Source organism: Pteropus alecto, unplaced genomic scaffold (genome assembly GCF_000325575.1).
Source record: "Pteropus alecto unplaced genomic scaffold, ASM32557v1 scaffold25, whole genome shotgun sequence".
In the NCBI taxonomy this organism is placed as follows: domain Eukaryota; kingdom Metazoa; phylum Chordata; class Mammalia; order Chiroptera; family Pteropodidae; genus Pteropus; species Pteropus alecto.
Genome location: NW_006441955.1, coordinates 35,717,601 through 35,738,434, shown reverse-complemented (window position 1 = coordinate 35,738,434; position 20,834 = coordinate 35,717,601). Strand labels below are relative to the sequence as shown.

General features: G+C 33.4%; 1 protein-coding gene across 3 annotated transcripts in view; it reads left to right on the top strand.

Moving 5' to 3' along the window:
* EVI5 (ecotropic viral integration site 5) overlaps positions 1–20,834 on the top strand; it is a 186,353-nt gene that overhangs the window by 59,286 nt on the left and 106,233 nt on the right. For all 3 annotated transcript variants that reach the window (XM_015595263.2, XM_015595262.2, XM_006919412.3), the window contains exons 3-9: positions 1,393–1,582; positions 2,233–2,457; positions 3,248–3,322; positions 8,899–9,024; positions 10,459–10,602; positions 11,506–11,595; positions 11,695–11,792. In XM_015595263.2, the coding sequence (XP_015450749.1) occupies positions 1,393–1,582; positions 2,233–2,457; positions 3,248–3,322; positions 8,899–9,024; positions 10,459–10,602; positions 11,506–11,595; positions 11,695–11,792 (948 nt within the window). The remainder of the gene's footprint in view (positions 1–1,392; positions 1,583–2,232; positions 2,458–3,247; positions 3,323–8,898; positions 9,025–10,458; positions 10,603–11,505; positions 11,596–11,694; positions 11,793–20,834) is intronic.

Here is a 20,834-nt window from a genome sequence, read left to right as displayed (position 1 = left end):
AATTATCCCATAAATAAGAGTAGTAGTTTTTCAGTTTATATTACTTTATTGACTATGACATATCTGGGATTTGAAGGTTTTTTAATATATGGGTTTTTATTTTATTTCAATTCGGTCAGTATTTAATGCACTTAGCAGTGAGCTAATGCTTTTAGGAATATAAGGATGAGCAAAATATAATTCTGGCTCAAAAAGGGTTATTTCTTTCCGTAATCTGCTAAATAGGGTTTGATCCATATTTCTTTTCTTTATTAGTTTTTAATATGTCATAAATTAGTATTGGGAGCATTTTTTTTACCCTAAGCACATTACTTTCTGAAAGAGTTATTGGAAGTAAATAGTGGCCATGTTAAATACACAAATAGATATTTTAGGACCCTTATTTGAAAGACATATAATTTACATCTTTATAATGATAGAGTCACATTTTTCAAGTCTTTCTTTATAGCCTGTGTGTATGTGAAAGAAATAATGAATTTGATGTAGTGATGAGTTGTAGAATGGATCTCTAAAATGATCTTAACCCATCTTTCTATGGATAAGGAAGAGGCCTGAAACCGGATTTCAAACTCAAAGGCCAGTAGGACCTTATGATTGGAGAGGTCTCAGTTTAACAGTGCAAGCCCAGATAAATAACAGCTGTGCGCTGGCATGAGTTTTTAAGATACAGTAGATAGATAGATAGAGATTGAATGGATAAAGCTCCTGTTCTGCTACACCCTGTTGTTCCTATGGCCAGAATGTGGGCCTGGTTTTGCCCTATCTTTTTGTTTTTCAAGAGAATCCAGAATTGTAAATAAATATAAATGTAGGTGTATATAAATGAATAAGTGAAATCTTCCAATGTTAATATTAGTAATTATTCAGCTTTTATATAAACACTGGATGGGCCAAACAAAACATTTTTTTGTTTTGGGTAGATTAGTTGTGTATGGGTAAAACAAAATGAAAAAAAGAGAAGGAATTTGGTTAATTTGTGTGGCTCTGCCTTACCTTTTTAGCCCCGAACAGGTTGTAAACATGATAGGATTAGTTCTTCCATAGAATTTGTTGTAATTCTTCATAGTACAGTTTTGGTTTTCCTGAAACCCTCCTAACTGCTATTTTTACCAGATTTCTCTTAATTTGAATTTTTGGTAGAGATAAAGGGAAATTATGATGGAACTAATAGCACTAAAATATTTAATGTAATTTACTATTTCAAATTTTGAAATCACTATGCTTAGATGAAGAACATACAGCAGTAATTTTAGATGCCAACCAAATATTGTTGAAATTATGCATATTTTAAAACTATGGCTGAATTACTGTCATGAAGCTGTAAGTATCATCATTATTTCATCTAGTATCACTGTGAGATTAGATGTTGAGCAATTTTTAATTATGTTTTAGATTGTTAGAGACGGATAGTAAGTCTTTAAGATCTGTAAATGGGTCAAGAAGAAACAGTGGCTCCTCCCTTGTATCAAGTTCATCAGCCTCTAGCAACCTCAGCCACCTTGAAGAAGATTCTTGGATACTTTGGGGGAGAATCGTTAATGAATGGGAAGATGTGCGCAAAAAAAAGGAAAAGCAAGTTAAGGTATTCATATTTTTTGTTGAAGTTTTTCCTCTTATCCCAAAGGGCATCAGGCATGAATTAATAGAGAATTAAAAAAAAAAACTAATTCTAGTACTTTTAAAGTACTATAATAAAGAGGTCTCCTTTATATGTTTTATTTACGCTCATAGTTTTGATTTGTAGTATCAGTTATTATAGAGGTTTCCTAATTATAGAACTATGTAACTGAAAATTATTTTAGAAATTAAATTCTGTCATTTTATAGATTCAGAAAAAAAAATTGTGACATCCTATGTCCTTGAATTGTCAGTATTTTACTTTTTTTTTTTTTGCCTGTAACACTTTGTAAGATGATGGCTACTGTGCTGCCATTAACAGCTTTGCAGTGTATGAAGTCCTTAGTACCTTTAAAGACCACATCTCTGAGTGAGATGACAAGAATTTATCTTTAACATTGTAGCCCCCACTTCCCTAGAACAGGATATACCCAAGGGCCAAATCTTTGCTTTAGTTAAAAGGTTCCCTGGTCTTATTATAAAAGTACCTTTGTGAATTATAAATTTGGTAAAGTCTTGCATTCCACCCCAACCCCCAATAAGTCTTCTTTGGCTTTCAAGGTAGGAGACTTAAATAATTCATTTAAAAATATTTACTTTTATTTTTATTTTTAGGAACTTGTTCGTAAAGGGATACCCCATCATTTTAGAGCAATAGTTTGGCAACTTTTATGCAGTGCACAAAGTATGCCAATTAAAGATCAGTATTCAGAACTCCTGAAAATGACTTCGCCTTGTGAAAAATTGATCCGAAGGGACATTGCTAGAACTTATCCAGAACACAATTTTTTTAAGGAAAAAGATAGCCTTGGACAGGAGGTTTTATTTAATGTAATGAAGGTAAGTTCTATTTATTCACTTTTTGAAATGAAATGAATGCTTAGAAGGTCAAATTATACATTTTCCACAATGAAACATGAACTTTCACCCCAATAATCAGTTGCTTTGGCAATAAATTTGGCTTTAGCATAACTTTTGCTTTAATTTTGATGCTACATTACTGTCTAGTTTGGAGAACTTATTGGAAGATTCATCACATTGATGGTATTAGTTAGCCAAAATCAGATAACCTGTAAATCACTGCACATTGAGATAGCCTCTATGAAAATAAATAGTTCACCTTCTGTGAGTTTCCCAGTCTGGGAGCAGATTTTTTCACCTTAGTATGGTCAGCATTGAAAGTGTGTACCATTGTAAATTCTTCTTCAGTATTGCCTTTTCCCTTCACGTAGTTCCTTTCCTTTCGAGCTACCTCTGTGACATATTAATTTCTTGTTAAACCATTTCAATTTTGCAAATGCTTTACCTTAACCTACTCTGGTTTTATCTTTATCAAATATACATTTTAAATGAGCTTTAAACTCTGTTACTTACCAAAGTACAAATTCCTTTATTTTCTTTTCCCTAGAAGCTGTCAATTTCTAATTGGGAAATTGTCAAAAGGATATTTTAAGTAATAAATCATTTGCTTCTTAAATATTTATAGGGCAAAATCTACAACAAGCAAGGAAGAGCTTTTCTAAAATATAAATGGTTTTTCGTTTACCTGTTTTACTATTTTAGGTTTTTAGAAAAGGAAGATATAATATATAATGTTAAAGAATTTTGAACAATATTTTTTACTTTTTAGGCATATTCTTTAGTGGATCGTGAGGTTGGTTACTGTCAAGGAAGTGCTTTTATAGTTGGATTGTTGCTCATGCAGGTAAGTTAGTACGAGTGTTAAATGTTCATTTAAGCTCTTTATTAAAGTTGGATTGGAGAATTTAAAAAGAATCCTTGTTCTTAATAAGTATAAGTGGATATTGGGTATTTTCCTCCAGGGGTAATTTAAATAGGAGTATTTAGTTTGCACTTTAAAAGATTAAAAGTGTTGCAAATAACATACAGTAACATCCTGCCACTGAATGAAGTTTCAACTTCTTGGTGTCTACATTCGGATCATAATATTTACTAAAGCCTGTATCTACTTTTAAATCTGAACTGCCGTGTCAGTTTTTAATGAGGAGTAATCATTTCCCAACCAAGGAGGACATGATTATAGTATTGATATGAAATCTTACTTATGCTGTACAATGTCTTGGGAAATTTATATAAGAATTTTGGTTGTCATGGAGCTGAGTGCTTGTTATAGGTTCTAAAATAGTGGTACTCAGTCATTTTTACTGTCCTAGGGATATAATACATATTTCTATTAGCAATTACTTATTTTGGAGTGTGTTTGGTTGGGATGTTTTCAGAAGTCAGAGACAGGATAATCGTAGCTTCGAAGAGAAATAACATATAATGTTATCTCTTCAGCCTTGTTAAAACATTTTTTAAAGTGCATCGTACTCTATATTTAGTCTCAAACTAAAATATAGTCTGAAAAGAAACCTTGGATATAATCTAATTTGACTCATATAGGCTGATTTTTGCATCTTAATAGAGCTGAGTTCTGTGAACTTGAGCTACATTATTTAACCTCTCTCTCTGAGCCTTAATTAGGTAATACTGTCTGCTTTCAGATTCATTGTGAGGGTGATGTAAGATAATAAATGTAAAAGCCAAGCATAATGTTTGGCAATATAGTAGACATGCAATAAAAGTTTAGTAACTTCCCCAAGATCACATGTCATGGTAGATAAAAGCAGAGTAGGAATTCCTTGTAGGGAATCGGAAGCTGTTTCCCGATACTTTGCTTCAGTTTCTTAAGAGTTCTACCTGAGTTTTAAAGCTTGGGAATATAATGCTTCTTTTCTGAGTGTCAAAAACCTGATATCAGAGACACTGGTTTATGATAAAAATAACAAATTTTTTACCTTTTTTAAATTACATAAGAACTGCTCTCAGTTGTTTTTGCAGGACTTTTGTCCATTTCTAGGTGACATTAGGTTATACATTGAAGAAAAAAAAACTAGATATGTTGATAGCTCTTTTGCAAAATTGTGGTTTTCCTAATTTGTAATTGGTTAGTATCGGTAGGCCTTTTACTATTGAACTCAAACATCCCTAGTATCAGTCCAGTGATTTTTATCATAATTCTATTTCTTTTACTTTTATATTAGCTCCAAAATAACCTTTCAGTACTCATTTCTATTGAGCATCTAAAGAGCAGTTTTTTTCCTACTCCAGGTATGAATCTTAAAACAGCTGAGATAGCTCTTTAGGTAGCCTCAGGGACCATCACACTTTTTCCTCTGAGTGTGCAGGCAATGCTAGTAGCGATACTTTCATCCAGTGACTGATTTACCTAATGCTGTCAGTGGCAGCTAATATATTACCATAATAATAATCATTTAATAGCCCAGAGCCACAAGCTAAAAGTGTGGTATGACCAGATTCAAAAGCTCCTCTCTTTGTTTCTTAAATTCTCTTACCCCTGTGCTATATTGCCTACCACAACTAGTTTAGAAACAGTTTTGGAAATTAGCTTCAATTAGTACATGTTGTGTTAAAATAGTTAAAAGTGCTGGATGTATGTTTTGCATATATCTTAGTATTCCTATAAATTTGGTAGATATTGTCCCCAGTAGACCTTTGCAAAATACATGGATTTTTAAATAAGTCAGTGTCAGAGAAAATATGTAGCAGTCAGTCCCAGTACTCTAAGATTTAATGGTTCAGATTTCTTTCTAATAGAAAGGAATGACTGTAAAACAACTGAGTGATTGTTCTTCACATTTATATTTTACTTGGTGTATACTTTTTCACTTTGTGGACATTGTTTCAATTTTATTGAGAAGGACCCAATGATAATATTTGTTCTATTTGGTCACTTCACCTTATTTTTTAAAATATCACCATTTTTTAAACCTCCTCCAGTTCATCAATGCTATTGTAGAGAGGAGAGGAATGAAACATTTTTTGATATGTTCAGAAGAGAAGAAATTCTTGTAAGACAGAAAAGGGAGATTAATTCATTCTCACCATGACTGACTGAAGTGAGAGGTTGGGGGAGAAATGAGAAGGGGATGTTAATGGTAGGATATGGGGCTGGAGAAGTGGTTAGGGGTTACATCATGTAGAACCTTGTAAGGATTTTGGATTTTTTTTAGGATATAGGAAGCCACTAGTGTGACTTTTTTTTTTGAGCAGTGGAGTGAAATGATCTAAATCATGATTTGAAAGGATCACTCTGGCAGCTCCATGCTGTATGGAGAATAGACTGTTGGAAGGAAGTACAAGGGAGGCAGCAGAGTGACCAGTGAGGAAGCTCTTGTAATTGTCTAGACGATGTGCTACTCTCTTGATGTTTTTTGGACTAAGTATTATGGTGAGAAATGATTGATTCTTGAAATACTTTTCATATAGAGCCAATAGGATTTACTAATAGATTGGACGTGGAGTAAAAGAGAAAGAAGTCAGTGATAACTCGTAAGATTTTTGAGAAGTTGGGGGCAAGGAATGGCAGAGTAGGAAATTAGTGTGATTTGAGATGTGGTTGGACATCTAAATGGAGATGTTAAGTGGCCAGTTGGAAATATGAGATAGGAATTGGGGAAAAAATTCCAGGCTGATAGATAGAAGAGAGAGACTAGAAGCTGTAAAAATGGGTATGGATGCAGGTAGGTTGGTAGATTTGGTAGTGTGAGAATAGAAAAATTCTCTTTTAACTGCTTCCATTAAAAAAAAAAATTGATACTCAGCCATAAGAAGAGGTGAAATATTGCCATTTGCAACAACATGGATGGACCTCGAGATAATCATGCTAAGCGAAATAAGCCAGACAGAAAAAGTTGAAAATCACATGATATCACTTATATGTGGGATATAAACCTAAAAGCAACAAATGAACAGGACAAACAAAGACTCATGGATATAGACTATAGACTAGTGGTTACCAGAGGGTAGGGGGTGGGGAAGAGGGGGGAGGTAGACAGGGTAAAAGGGGTCAAATATGTGGTGACAGAAAGAAATCTAACTATGGGAGGTGAACACACAGTGTAAATAGATAATATGCCTTACTGTTAAAATGTACAGCTGAAACTTATTGGATTTCGTTAACCAGTGTCACTATAAAAATAAATAAATAAATTTTTAAAAAAATCAAGAAATAAGAAAAAATTGAAATAACAAACAAGGTCTTTAGCTTAGAGATGAATGGGGAGGTGGTGTTGGAAGCTTGAGGACATAGAAGAAAGTTTAAAATGGTCTAGAATGAGAGTGATTGAATTAGGGAAATAAAGTATACCAGACAGTATTAAGGATCCACTGAGATTAGTGGTCCTGAATTCAAGTGGGGCCAGCTAACATGGTTACTTTGTTTTGTTTAGTTTTGTTTTTACCTAGCCACTTCCTGCTACCTAAATGTAGCTCTGGTTATCCAAGGGTGGAATTTTGCAGTTGGAATTATAACAGAGAGAGAAAGACAAAGTAATTGTGGATTTAAGTGAGTGAATACATATAACAGCAGAGTAAGCACAGGAGAGAGTTGGAAACAGAAAAGTTAGTGTTGTATAAATGAATGATAGGTCTACAAGGTCAGATCATTATAAATACTTTATGTGTATTAATCTTCATTGCATCCCTGTAAAGTACTTTTATTTTACCCATTTGATAGATGGTGAAACTGAGCAACAGAAAGGTTAAATAGTTTGCTGAAGTTCACATATGTGGTGTGGCTCTAGAGCCTGAACTAGTAACTGCTTGCTAGGGTCATTGGAGCAAAGGAAGTCAAAGAGATAGCAGACTAGGGAATTAATCCACATGAAAATGAATGGGGTTTGTGGGCATGAAACCCAGAGGTTTGTAGGTGCTGCAAAAAAGAGGAGTTAATGCTGTGGAAGTGGCGATGAGATTCAAGGACTCAGACTTATACCTCTCTACCCCCTAGCTTCTTCTAGTGCTGTGGGAGGGAAAACAGTCACCTTAGGAGAGAGCCAGATATCAGAGGAAGAAGATGAAAGAACATTTAGTAAAGAGATTGAGAATATAGTTAGGATCTTTTTTGATGGCAAATTATGAGTTCCTGAAAGTGCCATGGAAAAGGTTTTGGGAAGGTTGGAAGTGGGATTAGATTAGAGGAGCAATGAGAGTTCTAGGATATTGGGATTCTGACTGACTTAAATTAGTGGGGCTGTAGGACTTGATAGGATTAATAAGGACAGTTTCCAAGGCAGAATTGTGGCTGTGTGTGTTGGGAGGAAGGAAAGAAGTACAGGTTTTGCCAAGAGTAACTCTTGACTCCTATCATGGCTATGTCAAGGCCAGGAAAAATGTATTGTTATTAGAAGCAGTCTTTAGTAAGAAGAATGCCTAGAGATCCTTTTAGGTTTTCTCTTTTGAAACACATTGGTATAATGTGAATGAATGAGCATTAGAAAATTTTATTGTTTTGAGAAAGATGACTTACTAATTTAGATAGCTATTTGCTTAAATATGAATATCTATAGCTCTTTACAGAGCTTTTACATTCATTATCTTATTTGATATAATTTTCTGAGTTACACATAAAATGTGAAATTGGTACCTTTAAACTCCAATTATGGATTCTTTGGAAAACTTATTTTACAAGTTCTTTTAACCCTTACACTGTATCATTTCTTCTCAGAACCTTCAAAAGGCTTCCCATCTCACGTCAGGTAAAAGTCCAAGTCCTTACAGTGGCTCCAAAGCCCTATGTGCTTTGGTTCCCTGTTATTTCTCCTCCATAACCTAACCGCTACTTACAACATTACTCCTAATTTAGGCCCCTATTTGCTGTTCCTTGAGCATGCCAATCTTGATTCCATTTCAAGTCCTTTATATTATTCTCCCAGGACTGTTTCCTCAGTTTCTCTTTTACTTTCTTCAGTATTCTGTTCAAATGTTACCTTATTAAGGTACTTTCCCTGACCTACCTATATAAATAGCAGTGTATCTCCCAACATTCCCTGTTACCTTACTTTGTTTTATTTCCATAACACTCATCACCACATGATGTATATTAATTGATTTATTCCATCTATCTTCCCCTACTAGAAAATTCAAACCTCAAGGTAGAGATTGAGTTTATTTTGTTCGGTGGTATATATCCAGAGGGAGAGAAGTATCTGGCTCTAAATGAATATTTGTTGGTTAAATTGATGAATTAGGCAAGTAAGGCAGTATCAGAGATTGTTAGAGTTCTCTGAGTTCTCAATCTCTGTGATAGATATGGAAGATTAGAACCTACTGATTTCTAGTCTGTTGCTCTTCACATTGTATCACATGGCCACCCAGAACAGTGCTTATAGTCTGATGGGTACTTAGTTTAAATATACTTTAGCTTATTTCTATATCATAGAACATTAACCTGTGTTGCTTTTTCCCTTAATGTAGATGCCAGAAGAAGAAGCTTTCTGTGTATTTGTTAAATTAATGCAAGATTATAGACTTCGTGAACTTTTTAAACCAAGTATGGCAGAATTGGGCCTCTGTATGTACCAGTTTGAATGCATGATTCAGGTAAAAATGTAGTGTTAACAAAAAGACATATTGCCTTTATATTTTTTATCATCTCGGTTTTAGTGACAGCTAAGCAGATTTAATGTTAAAGGCATTAAAGCAGTTGGAAAATTAGTGTTTTTATCGCATGATTATTTGTTGGTTGGTTAACATACAACTTAGACCTACTTTTCATTTAGGCACTGTCTGCAGATATCTATACTATCAGTCTGGAATTCGATAGCAGTTTTTATATTCAGACCTGAAGTGTATATGCCACATATGTCATAACCCCATTGCCTAAATGCATGAGTTTGCTCATTATGCTCTATTGTATCCTATTATCGTCATGCAGATTATGCTCTTACAGGAGTCCATGGCATTAGGACACTAACATCAGTTATTTCCTTTGAGACTATCTCTTCTGTCTCTTTCAGTCCTCTCCCCTGTCTTTCTCTTTTTAATCTCACATTTTGCCTACATGTAATCTTTTTAAAAAATGTTTCCATCCTTTTATGTTGCTGATTTAAGACTCAGAGTCTAGTGATTGCTCAAGGGTGAAGAGAAAAGGAGAGGAATCAAAATTAAGTGAAAATTAAGTGGATTTGATTCACATATTTTATGTATAAGTAAGTTTATTGTCCTGTAAAATAATGATATAAATATTCTCATTTACTTAAATGTCAGTTAGATAAGCAGAATTTAAGAATATAGGTTAATGTTTCAACTGACATCAGAGCCATTTTTACAAGTCTCCTTTTTCTTGGCAGCCTTACCCACAGGAATGTTTAAATCTGTGTTTTCTATGTGTGGTGGGAGAAAGGGGATATGCAAATTTTTTTTATATTTTAAAGAAAAAGAGTAAGTGTTAAGATGATTCTTAAAGTTTTTTTCTGAAATAACAAACTTGTTTTTATCAACCTTTAAACTTTCTTGGTTATTTTCAGTTAGTGTCATTTATGTTTTGAATTACTAGAGTTACTGAAGCATATATTTGGATGAGAAGGTAGGAAAGTAAGGATACACTTATCTATCCTTGGTATATCCTTGGTAAGGATACACCTATCAATGGTAGATAGCACCTGAAAGTATTTCAACATAGCATTTCTTTTCTTTGTAAAAAAATTTTTGAAATACTATAATTTATAGAAATTATCTACCCACCAACAAAATTAAACAAATAAAAAAGTTCTACTTACTTTAATATTTTTATTAATAAATCAAAAGTTATAGATACAGCCAAAGTTCTAACTCCACATTTGTTTCCCCTTCTTTCCTTCCCAGATATTAACCACTATCCTGAATGTATTAATTTCTACATCTTAACTTTTCCATATGATGCCTGATCTTGTCTTTGTGTTTGGTATAAGCTGATCTTGTATATATACAGTGACCTGGTTTAAAATCATCAGTTTTACCATATTTTAACTAATTGTTTTCTTTTTTTTCCTTTAGGAGCATCTCCCAGAGCTCTTTGTACATTTTCAATCTCAGAGTTTTCATACCTCAATGTATGCATCATCCTGGTTTCTGACTATCTTTCTTACGACCTTTCCATTACCAATTGCAACAAGAATATTTGATATCTTTATGTCTGAGGTAAGCTAATGGGCAGACTGCGCACGGAACCATTAGGTTAATTAGAGCAGGACAATGAGAACAATAAAGGAGACCCATATGTCCCTTGCTAAATTGTTTACACTGGATAATCTCATTTAAACCTCTAACACCTTACGAGGTACTGTTCGTTTCCCCATTTGATTGATGAGGAAGCCGAGGCAAGTAGCTAGCTTGTCTTAGCACATTAGTGGTATAGTAACCAGGGTTCAAATCTAGGCAATCAAATTCTGGAGCCTACACTCTTAAACTTCTGTATTACCTCCTATTGATTTAGCGAGAATTAGTGAGGTAAAATTTGCTTTATAGTTAATATAAAACTTAATATAATTAAGTTTTTCTATTCCACTAACACATTCCAGGTAGTCCTCTTAATTGTCATTGACATGTATTAGGGATCCTTTGTCTTCTATATTTTGAATGCAAACGTAGGAAGGTAAGAATAGGTGACCAGTGGTAGATACCACCTGCAAGTATTATTAATTGTTATTAATTACATCTTGGGAAGGTTAATTTGTGTTACCTACCTAAATTAGTCTGGAGCCAGCAAACTATGATTTTTGTACTGGTGCTTGCCAAATCAAAGGACCAAACACTAGTCCTTCCACATGTTTTTGTAAATAAAGTTTTCTCAGACCACAGCCATGTCCATTTATTGATGTGTTGTATTTGTCAGTTTGGAGGCTACAATGGTAGAGTTGAGTATTTGTGACTGCAACCACATGGCCCAGCAAGCCTAAAGTATTTTTATCTGACTCTTTACACAAAATGTTAGCCAACATCTAGTTCAGACCCCTAAGTGTTTACCCTATTATTCTTTTGAATAATTAGTTTTTGTTGATTAAGAGTGAGACAAATTTGGCTTTATATAATTTCTTTCCTCAGGGTTTAGAAATAGTGTTTCGAGTAGGATTAGCACTTCTTCAAATGAATCAAGCAGAACTGATACAACTCGACATGGAAGGGATGTTACAGGTAAGTCAGTACATTTCTCGAATGTCTTTATATTTTACTATTAATTAGTTAAAAAATGGCACTAAGTAGTTCTTATGTTTTTCTTTTATTGTTTCTTAGCACTTTCAGAAGGTCATCCCTCATCAGTTTGATGGTGGTCCAGACAAACTAATCCAGGCAGCTTACCAAGTCAAGTATAACTCAAAAAAAATGAAAAAGTAAGTATTTTATATTTTGGTTTTCAGTTATAGGGATTTGTTGAAGCATATAGGAAATTAAATATAAATGCCAAAACATTCTAATAAGTGCAGTTTTCTTCCTCAGTTTATAGAACTGTGCTATTTTATTTGGTAGTAATGGTTTCAATATAACAAATTTAATGTTAGAATTTCATACCGCCCTTATTAGCAGTACATGGAACCATTGTGGATTACCTTTAACACTCCCCCTTCCCATTCCACATTGATTAGAATTAGTTAGGAACCTGGTAAGTTTATACATATATGTGAGTGTGCTATTGTTTTAAAAACCACTTTTATGATGTGGTCTATCTTACTGACATTCTTTTCCTCTCAGTTGCTCGATCCCAGAGTGTCACTTAAATTTAAGATTAACATAACCAGCAAGAAAGGCATGAATTATAGATTAAGAACTTGAATTTTTACTTATTGTGTATTACTTTCTAATGAAACATTTCTTGGTACGTGTGTGTGCTCGCGTGCGTGTGTGCATGCACACACGTATTTCATTAAAGTTCAAGATAAGTATTCTTGGCTTATAAATACCAGTTTTCAAAATATAGTAAAAGTGTTCATTAATAATGACAGCTCTTATTTTTCTAGCTTTTAGTACTTAAATAAATCCTAGCCTGAGGTCATAGTTAGCATTCCTGACACTAGTTTCTATGGTTACAAGATGCTTTAAAATGATAGCTGTACTATATGCTAGTAGTTCTCAATATCTTTGCTGCTGCAACACAAAATTACATTAACACATAGGACATACTCCTATGGATGTTCCAACTCCAGAAAATGTATTAAAATGTGAGTGAGAATTATGTTATTAAAATTAGTTGCCAAAACAAGTAAATTTATGAGCTTCAACTATTACTAATAAATTGCTTGTGAAATTTCTAATAACCAAGCACGTTACACCAGCATGTTGAGACGGAATAGACCAAAAAACTGATCTTTGCTCTGATAAAAATTTTTAAGGAGCCATCTCAGTTTCCACCTCTTGGTAAAACCACATTTAAATCACAGTAGCCAGAAAGAGAATTTACTTTACTTTAGACTAATGGAGAACAAGATAACAGAGTCTCCTTTTAACTCTTGTTTATTACCAGTATAATCCTATTTCTGAAATTTTAGTTATACTACTTATCAAACTCCTTACCCTCTGATTCTTTCATCACTCCCTAGCCTGATGTCTAATAGCCTTCCTCTGGTCTGAATAAGTACACCTCCTCTGATGTTTTGTACCTGTACTCATATAGCCAAGTGTCGGAGAAAATTGCGTAGTTAGTGAGATTGCTGGTAGTAACTTGTGTCTCCACTGCCACCCCATGTATATTTTTATTAACCTTGATTGATTCTCCCATTTCCCACAGTGGTTATTTCAAACTTTACCATTCTTCCCAAGATCATATCCCCGTCATTTTCAAACTCTCTAAACTTTTTTTCATCTTAACAGACAGCCATATTTTTCTTCTTTCCTTTTCTGTTTCTGTTCCTTTATAATGCTAAATCAGAATATAGGATATTTTTCCTGTCTCTTTTAGGTCCTAGCTCCATTAATTGTGTCTTCTGTTTTTTATCTTCAACCCCTCTTTCTATTGCTGATTTTCATCAGCATGTGAAGGCATTTTTGAGTTCTCACTTAAAAGCAACAAAAGCAGAACCTTCCTCAATATAGCATTCCATTTTCCTTTTATGAAGCTTGACTGTGAAGGAAAGAATAGTTTATACTCATTAGCTCCAGATTATATTTCTGCAGCCTTTTATTCAATTGTGACATTTTTTAAACATACAGAAAAATAGAGAGACTAGAATAATAAAGGACTATCCATATGCTTATCATCTAGGTTTAAGAGTTAATATTTTGTCATATTCCCTCCATGTATTTTCTTTCTTAGGTGTTTCAGAGTAAATTGTAGAAATCATGACATTTCAATCCTTAATACCATAGTATTCTTCTCTGTAATATAAAGGCATTTGCCTCCCTTACCACATTGCTTATACCAGTTAACAATAATTACATGATACTGTCTAATAACCCATGTAAGTTCAAATTTCCCCAGTTGTGCCAAAAATGTCTTTTACCGTTAATTATATTTCATTCAGCTATTCGCTTATATTTCTTTTAATTTAGATCAGCACTGCCTACTCCAAATCCTCTTTTAATATACTGACTTGTAGAAGAGATAGTTGAATGGAGAATATCCAGTTTTTAAGGACTTGCTAATCATCTTGATGTCATTTAACTTCTGTGTCCCTTATTTTCTGTAAACGAGGAGCTAAATTGGAAGGTTTAATTAGATTACGCACAAACATTTTTGGCAAGAATATATAATAAATAAATGTGTACTTCATGTTCACCTAAAGAAATGTGTAATGTCTATCTGTCCCACTTTTATTAGCGATGCCATGACTGGCGACTGCATTAAACTAATGACAGATTTTTTTATTATACTCGTTCCCCCTTACGACCATTCAGTAATCTATATTTGATACTTGGGCACTACGAGAATATAGTTCATCATGACCTTTCACCTAATAGCTTTAGCATCCATTTGATAATGATACTTTCCGTGTTTAAATTATTTCATTTGGAATAACAAAATTATAATTTTCTAATAACATTTATTAGCTTTCTTTATTAACACTTTCTTCATTAACTAGAACTAACTTTTCACCTTACTGGAAACAGAAATAAATGCTTCATTATTTCTCTTTAATTACCAGTACCCAGAGAAGAGAGTTAATGGAAGTGGCGCTCTTTTAAATTATTCTTTTTTTTTAAGCCGGGGTATTATTAAGGACTTATGGAATTATATTCAACATGCTTTAAACTGATATAGTCATTATTTTTGTTGTTTAGATACTCTCAGTTTTGGCTGACAGAGCCCTTTTCAGATGGCTTCTATGTCTTCTTAAACATGACTCTTTTGGTCCTTAAACACTTCCTTGTTTTAGGAACAAAAGATGTCCCAGCCTCATTATGCACATTGATTTCTTTTAGTGAGGAATAGTATTTAGAGAACAAAATCAGGTGTGAGGGGTCCTCATTATTATTTAGGGTGTCAAGCTTTAAGGATCTTTCAGTGGACATAGGTAGAAAATATGTATTGGAGAATAAACATGACTTCATAGCAATGTCTCAACTATTTTTTAACCCCTTGTAAACTGATATCTGCCCTTACTCTTACACTAAAACCAGTTTTTTGAAATCTTTTTTTTTTAAATTCATTTAAATAAATATTTTTTGTGTGCACTCAGTACATGCTGACATTGCTCTAAGTGTTAAAAGTAAAATACTGAACCAAATAGACAAAATTCTTAATCTCATGAAACTTATGTTCCTAGTGTGTATGTAAAGAGGCAGAAATTAAAATTACATGTCAGGTGGTGATAAGTACTGTGAAGAAAGACAATTTGTGTAAGGAGGCTAGGGAGTAACAGGTGGGTGCTATTTTTTTTTAAGTACAGTGGTGGGCAAAGGCCTTTCTTAAATGGTGGCATTTAAGTAGAGACCTAATAGAAATAAAAGGCAAGCCATTCAGGTAACTCAGAGAGCTTTCCAGACATGAGGACAAGCAGTGCAAAAGCTTGGCAACAGAGATGTGCTTGGCATATTTGATGAACATCATTGTGGCCAGGATGGTGGGAGTAGAGTGGGCCAAATGGAGAGAGAGAGAGGAAAACGGGATGGAGAGGTAACGAGATTTTATAGCCCTTGAGATAGATTTTTGTTTTTATTTTTAGTAAGAGCAGAGGAAGGACTTAACATTTTAACAGAACCACATTAGCTGCTTTATGGAGAATAGACATTGGAGGAGGTAAGGTCAAGATGTGTTCAGGGAGAGGAGTTAGTGAACTATTGAAATAATTCAGACTAGAGAATAATGAAAGCTTCGCTTAGAGTGGTAGTAGCTGAGATGTTAAGAAATAATTGTTTCCCAGTTGCAAATCAAATAGGTGATTTTTATTTCTAACTATTAACTTTGGATGCAGGTAATCACTTCTCTTCAATTTTTTTTATTTTTAATTAAATTTATTAGGGTAACATTGGTTAATAACATTATATGTCTCAGGTATGCAGCTTTATAAGACATGATCTGTATATTACATTGCATTCTCACCACCCCAAATCTAGTCTCCTTCTGTCACCATAAATTAGAGCCCTTTTTATCCTCCTCTCAATGCCCTTTCCCTTTTGGTAATCACCATACTGTTGTTCATTTGTTGTTCATATGGTTCTCCTTTTCCTTTTCCATTTGACTTATTTCACTTAACATAATACTCTCAAGATCTGTCCATGTTGTTGCAAATGGCAAAATTCCATCATTTTTATAGCCAAGTAGTATTCCATTGTATATATGTACCACACCTTCTTTATCCAGTTGTTCGTCAAAGGACACTTAGATTTTTCTATGTCTTGGCTATTATGAGTAATGCTACAATGAAAATAGGAGTACATGTATCTTTAAGAATAAGTGTTTTCAGTTTACATGTAGATACCCAGAAGAGGGATTGCTGGGTCATATTTTTGTTTTTTTTGAGGAACCTTTATCCTCTTTCCCATAGAGGCTGCACCAGTTACATTCCCATCTGTGGTTTCTCCACATCCTCTCTAACACTTATTATTTCTTGTCTTATTGATAGCAGGTATGAGGTGGTATTTCATTGTGGTTTTGATTTGCATTTCCGTTGTAGCTAGTGAAGTTGAACATCTTTTAATATATCTGTTGGCCATATTTATATCTTCTTGGGAAAAATGTTGAGGTCTTCTGCCCATTTTTAATTAAATTGTTTTGTTTTTTGTTGAGTTGTATGAGTTCTTTAAGTATTTTGGATATTAGCCCCTTATTGGAGATAACATTTGCAAATATCTTTTCTTATTCTGTTGGTTGCCCTTTTGTTTTGTTGATCGTTTCTTTTGCTATGCGGAAGCTTTTTAGATTGATGTAGTCCTATTCATTTATTTTTGCTTTTACTTTCCTTGCCTTTGGGGTTCAGTTCACAAAAACTCCTCTGAGACCATGGTCCATAAATTTAGTATCAATGTTTTCTTCTATGTATTTTATTCGTCTTTAATCTCTTTTGAATGAATTTTTGTGTATGGTGTCGCATAGCAGTCTGGTTTCATTTTTTTGCACGTAACTTTCCAGTTTTCCCAGTGCCATTTATTGAAGAGGCTTTCCTTTCTCCATTGTATGTTTTTGGCTCTTTTGTTAAAAATTATTTACCCATAAATGTGTGGGTTTATTTCTGGGCTCTCAATTATATTCCATTGGTCTGTATATCTGTTTTATTGCCAGTATCATACTGTTTTGAATACTGTAGTTTTATAGTATAATATGAAATCAGGGAGTGTGATACCTCTGGCTTTATTCTTTTCTCTGTTTTGACTGTTCAGGGTCTTTTGTGGTTCCATTCAAATTTGATGATTTTTGTTCTATTTCTTTGAAAACTGCTAGGAATTTGATGATTTAATGTAATCATTAAATGTATATTACGTTAGGTAATATGGCCATTTTAACTATGTTGATTCTTCTAATCCTTGAACACATAATATCTTTGCTTTTTTTTGTGTCTTCTTCAGTTTCTTTCAGCAGTATCTTGTATTTGTCAGTGTATAGGTCCTTCACATCCTTTAAGTTTATTCCTAGGTATTTTATCCTTTTTGTTGCAATTGCAAATGGGATTGTTTCCTTCATTTCATTCTGATATTTCAATGTTAGTATACAGGAATACAATGGATTTTTGTACATTGATTTTGTGTCCTGCAACTTTACCATATTTGTTTATCATTTCTAATATTCTTTTGGTAGAGTCTTTAGGGTTTTCTATATATGGAACAGCATCATCTGCAAATAGTGACAGTTTTACTTCTTCACTCCCATTTGTAAGCCTTTTACTTCTTTCTCTTGTCTGATTGCTTTGGCTAGGACTTTGGCTGAATAACAGTGGTGAGAGTGGGCAACCTTGTCTTGTTCCTGATCTTAGGTGAAAAGCTTTCAGTTTTTCTTTCGCCATTGACTATGATATTAGCTGAGGGTTTGTTATATATGGCCTTTATTTTATTGAGGTATTTTCTTTCTATACCAATTTCATTGAATGTTTTAATCATAAATGGATGTTGTATTTGTCAAATGCTTTTTCTTAGTCTGTTGATATTATCATAAGATTTTTATCTTTTATTTTGTTAATGTGGTGTATCACATTGATTTTTGTATGTTGAAGTATCTTCACGTCTCTGGAATGAACCCCATTTGATTGTGATGTATTATCTTTTTAATGTATTGTACTTAATTTGCTATTATTTTGTTTAGGATTTTTGCATCTATGTTCATTACAGATATTGGCCTGTAGTGTGTGTGTGTGTGAGTGTGTGTGTGTGTGTGTGTGTTGTCCTGGATTGGTTTTGATATCAGAATAATGTTGGCCTCATAAAATGAGGTAGGAAGTATTCTCTCTTTGGTTTTTTGGAAGATTTTGAGAAGGATAGATACTGAATCTTCTTTGAATGTTTGGTAGAATTCACAAATGAAGCCATCTGGTATTGGACTTCTGTTTTGAGGGGAGCTTTTTGATGACTGTTTCAATTTCCTTACTGTTGTCAGTCAATTTAGGTTTTCCAGTTCTTCTTGGTTCAGTCTAGGAAAGTTATATATTTCTAAGAATTTGTCCATATCTTCTAGGTTATTGAATTTGGTGGCATATAGCCTTTTATAATATTCTTGTGTAATCCTTTTTATTTCTGTGGTATCTGTTATAACTTCTCCTCTTTCATTTCTGATTTTATTTATTTGAGTCTTTTCTCTTTTTTTCTTAGTCTATCCAGAGGTTTGTCAATTTTATTTTATTTTTGAAGAACCAACTCTTTGTTTTATTAATTTTTTTCTATTGTCTTTTTTTCTCTATTTCATTTAATTCTGCTCTAATTTTTCTTTCCTTCTACTGACTTTGGGCTTTGTTTGTTCTTTTTCTAGTTATTTTAAGATTGTTAATTTGAGATTTTTCTTGTTTTTTGAGGTCTGTAATGCTATAAAACTTCACTTCTATAACTCCCCTGCTATTCTGAATTTTTGATCCATCATTGATTTTCTTGCTTTTGAAAGATAGTCATACTACATAGATAAGTAGTTATGCTTATATTTGAGTGTTATGAAAATTGTATCATTGCTGTATATAGTCATCTGTGACTTGAGTTTAGCAATTGACATTATGATGGTACAATTTATTAGATTTTTTGTGTTGCTGCAGTTCAATAATTTTCACTGCTGTATAATATTCTATTGAGTAAATCTGCCATAATGTATCCATTTTTCTGGATGGCTATTTTAGACATTCCAGATTTGTTCGTTTGCTGTCATGCTATTAAAATACTGTGATTATTTGTGTGGGAATTTTCTATGATGAATAGTTAGGAACCCATTCCTATTTCTGTTACTAGACTGCAGGGCAGGTCATGTTCAACATTACGAAATTTGCCAAAGTGTTCTGTATTATAATCTCATCTAGCAATGTATTATAAGAGTTCTTATTGTTCTACTTCATCATTAACACTTGATTATTCTTAATTTTTGCCAAACTATTGAGTATAAAATATATCTCATTTTGGACTTAATTCATATTTTCCTAATTATTAATAAGAGTAAGCATCTTTTCATATGTTAATTGGTCTCATGTTTTTCTTCTGTTTGTCCCTTTTCTCTTGCAGTGTCTACTTCTTACTGCATTGACTACTCTTTAGTAGTTAGTAGTTGTTTATATATATTCGGTTAGTAGTTCTTTATCAGTATTAAAAAATTAGTCTCATCCATTTCTACTAAGTACCACTCTTGGAATATGTAATGAAGTTAGACTTGGACCTCACTCTGAAGAAGATTCAAGTTTCCTGTAGATTGGAGGGTTGCAGAATAGAAAAGTAAATAGCTTGTTACAGTTACAGCCTGATAGATGCCAATATAGGAGGTTCTTAATATAACATATAAGAGATATGTAACCTATATGTCTTTAAACTGCATACAGTCTGTTGAGGGTCAGAATATGGTGACTAGATTTTCAATATTCATGTATATTCTTTCCTCACATTTATCTCCTTGATAACATTCCTATGATAGAGGTGTCTTGCTTCTCCTTTTCACCTCTCCCCTTTTGCAGTCTGCCTTCTACCACTTTATAAAAGAAAGGCAAACCTGTTATACTCCAGATCTTACAGTAGTACATTAGTTTGGGATATAAAAATCAAGGGGGTATCAAACAAAAGTGACAGTTTTAGAATGTGTTGCTCCAGAAGGAGTGTACCCTGAGAGAGCAAAGCAAGAAAAATTGAACAGAGCAGCTTTTATTTTATCCAGCTAACAAATGCTTGGCAAGGCTGTCTTATCTTTCTTATAATTAGAATTGAAAATAGAGTGGTGATTATGGGGACAAGTATTAACATGTATTTTATTTGAGTTGAAAAGTAAAGGCAGACTTTAATGACAAAGTAAATATAATTTGACTCATTGGTTCAATAGCAGTAACTGCCTTTGCCACTTAGGTTATAGAACAGACATTATTTATAAATTAAATGAGACTAAATCTCATTTAAAGTTTTAGTGGAAAAAACTTAAAGCACACATAAATTACATTCTTTGCAACTATATACGCTTCAGGTAAAACATTTTTTGTGGAAGTCTTAAAATGGATAAGGGGAAACATTATTTTAGCAGGTACATGAGGAGAAAAATTATATCACTGACAGGGATGGTGGAAGTTGAAGATTCAGTTTTTTTGAAAGAGATGATGCCAGAGTACCTTTTCAAGGAACTTATGTTTCTAATTGCTGGGTTTTAAACAGTGACTACAACAGGAAGTCCCTTCTGTGTGAAACTTATAAAAGCGCATAAAACTGACACAGAACAAATATACTATATAAAATCCATCAGTGAAAGTGCCATGAAGGAAAAATAAAGCAGGATAGAACACTCAAGGATAGAGCTCACAGACTGACAAGATGTCATTTGAGCAGGCACCTGAGGGAAGTGAAAG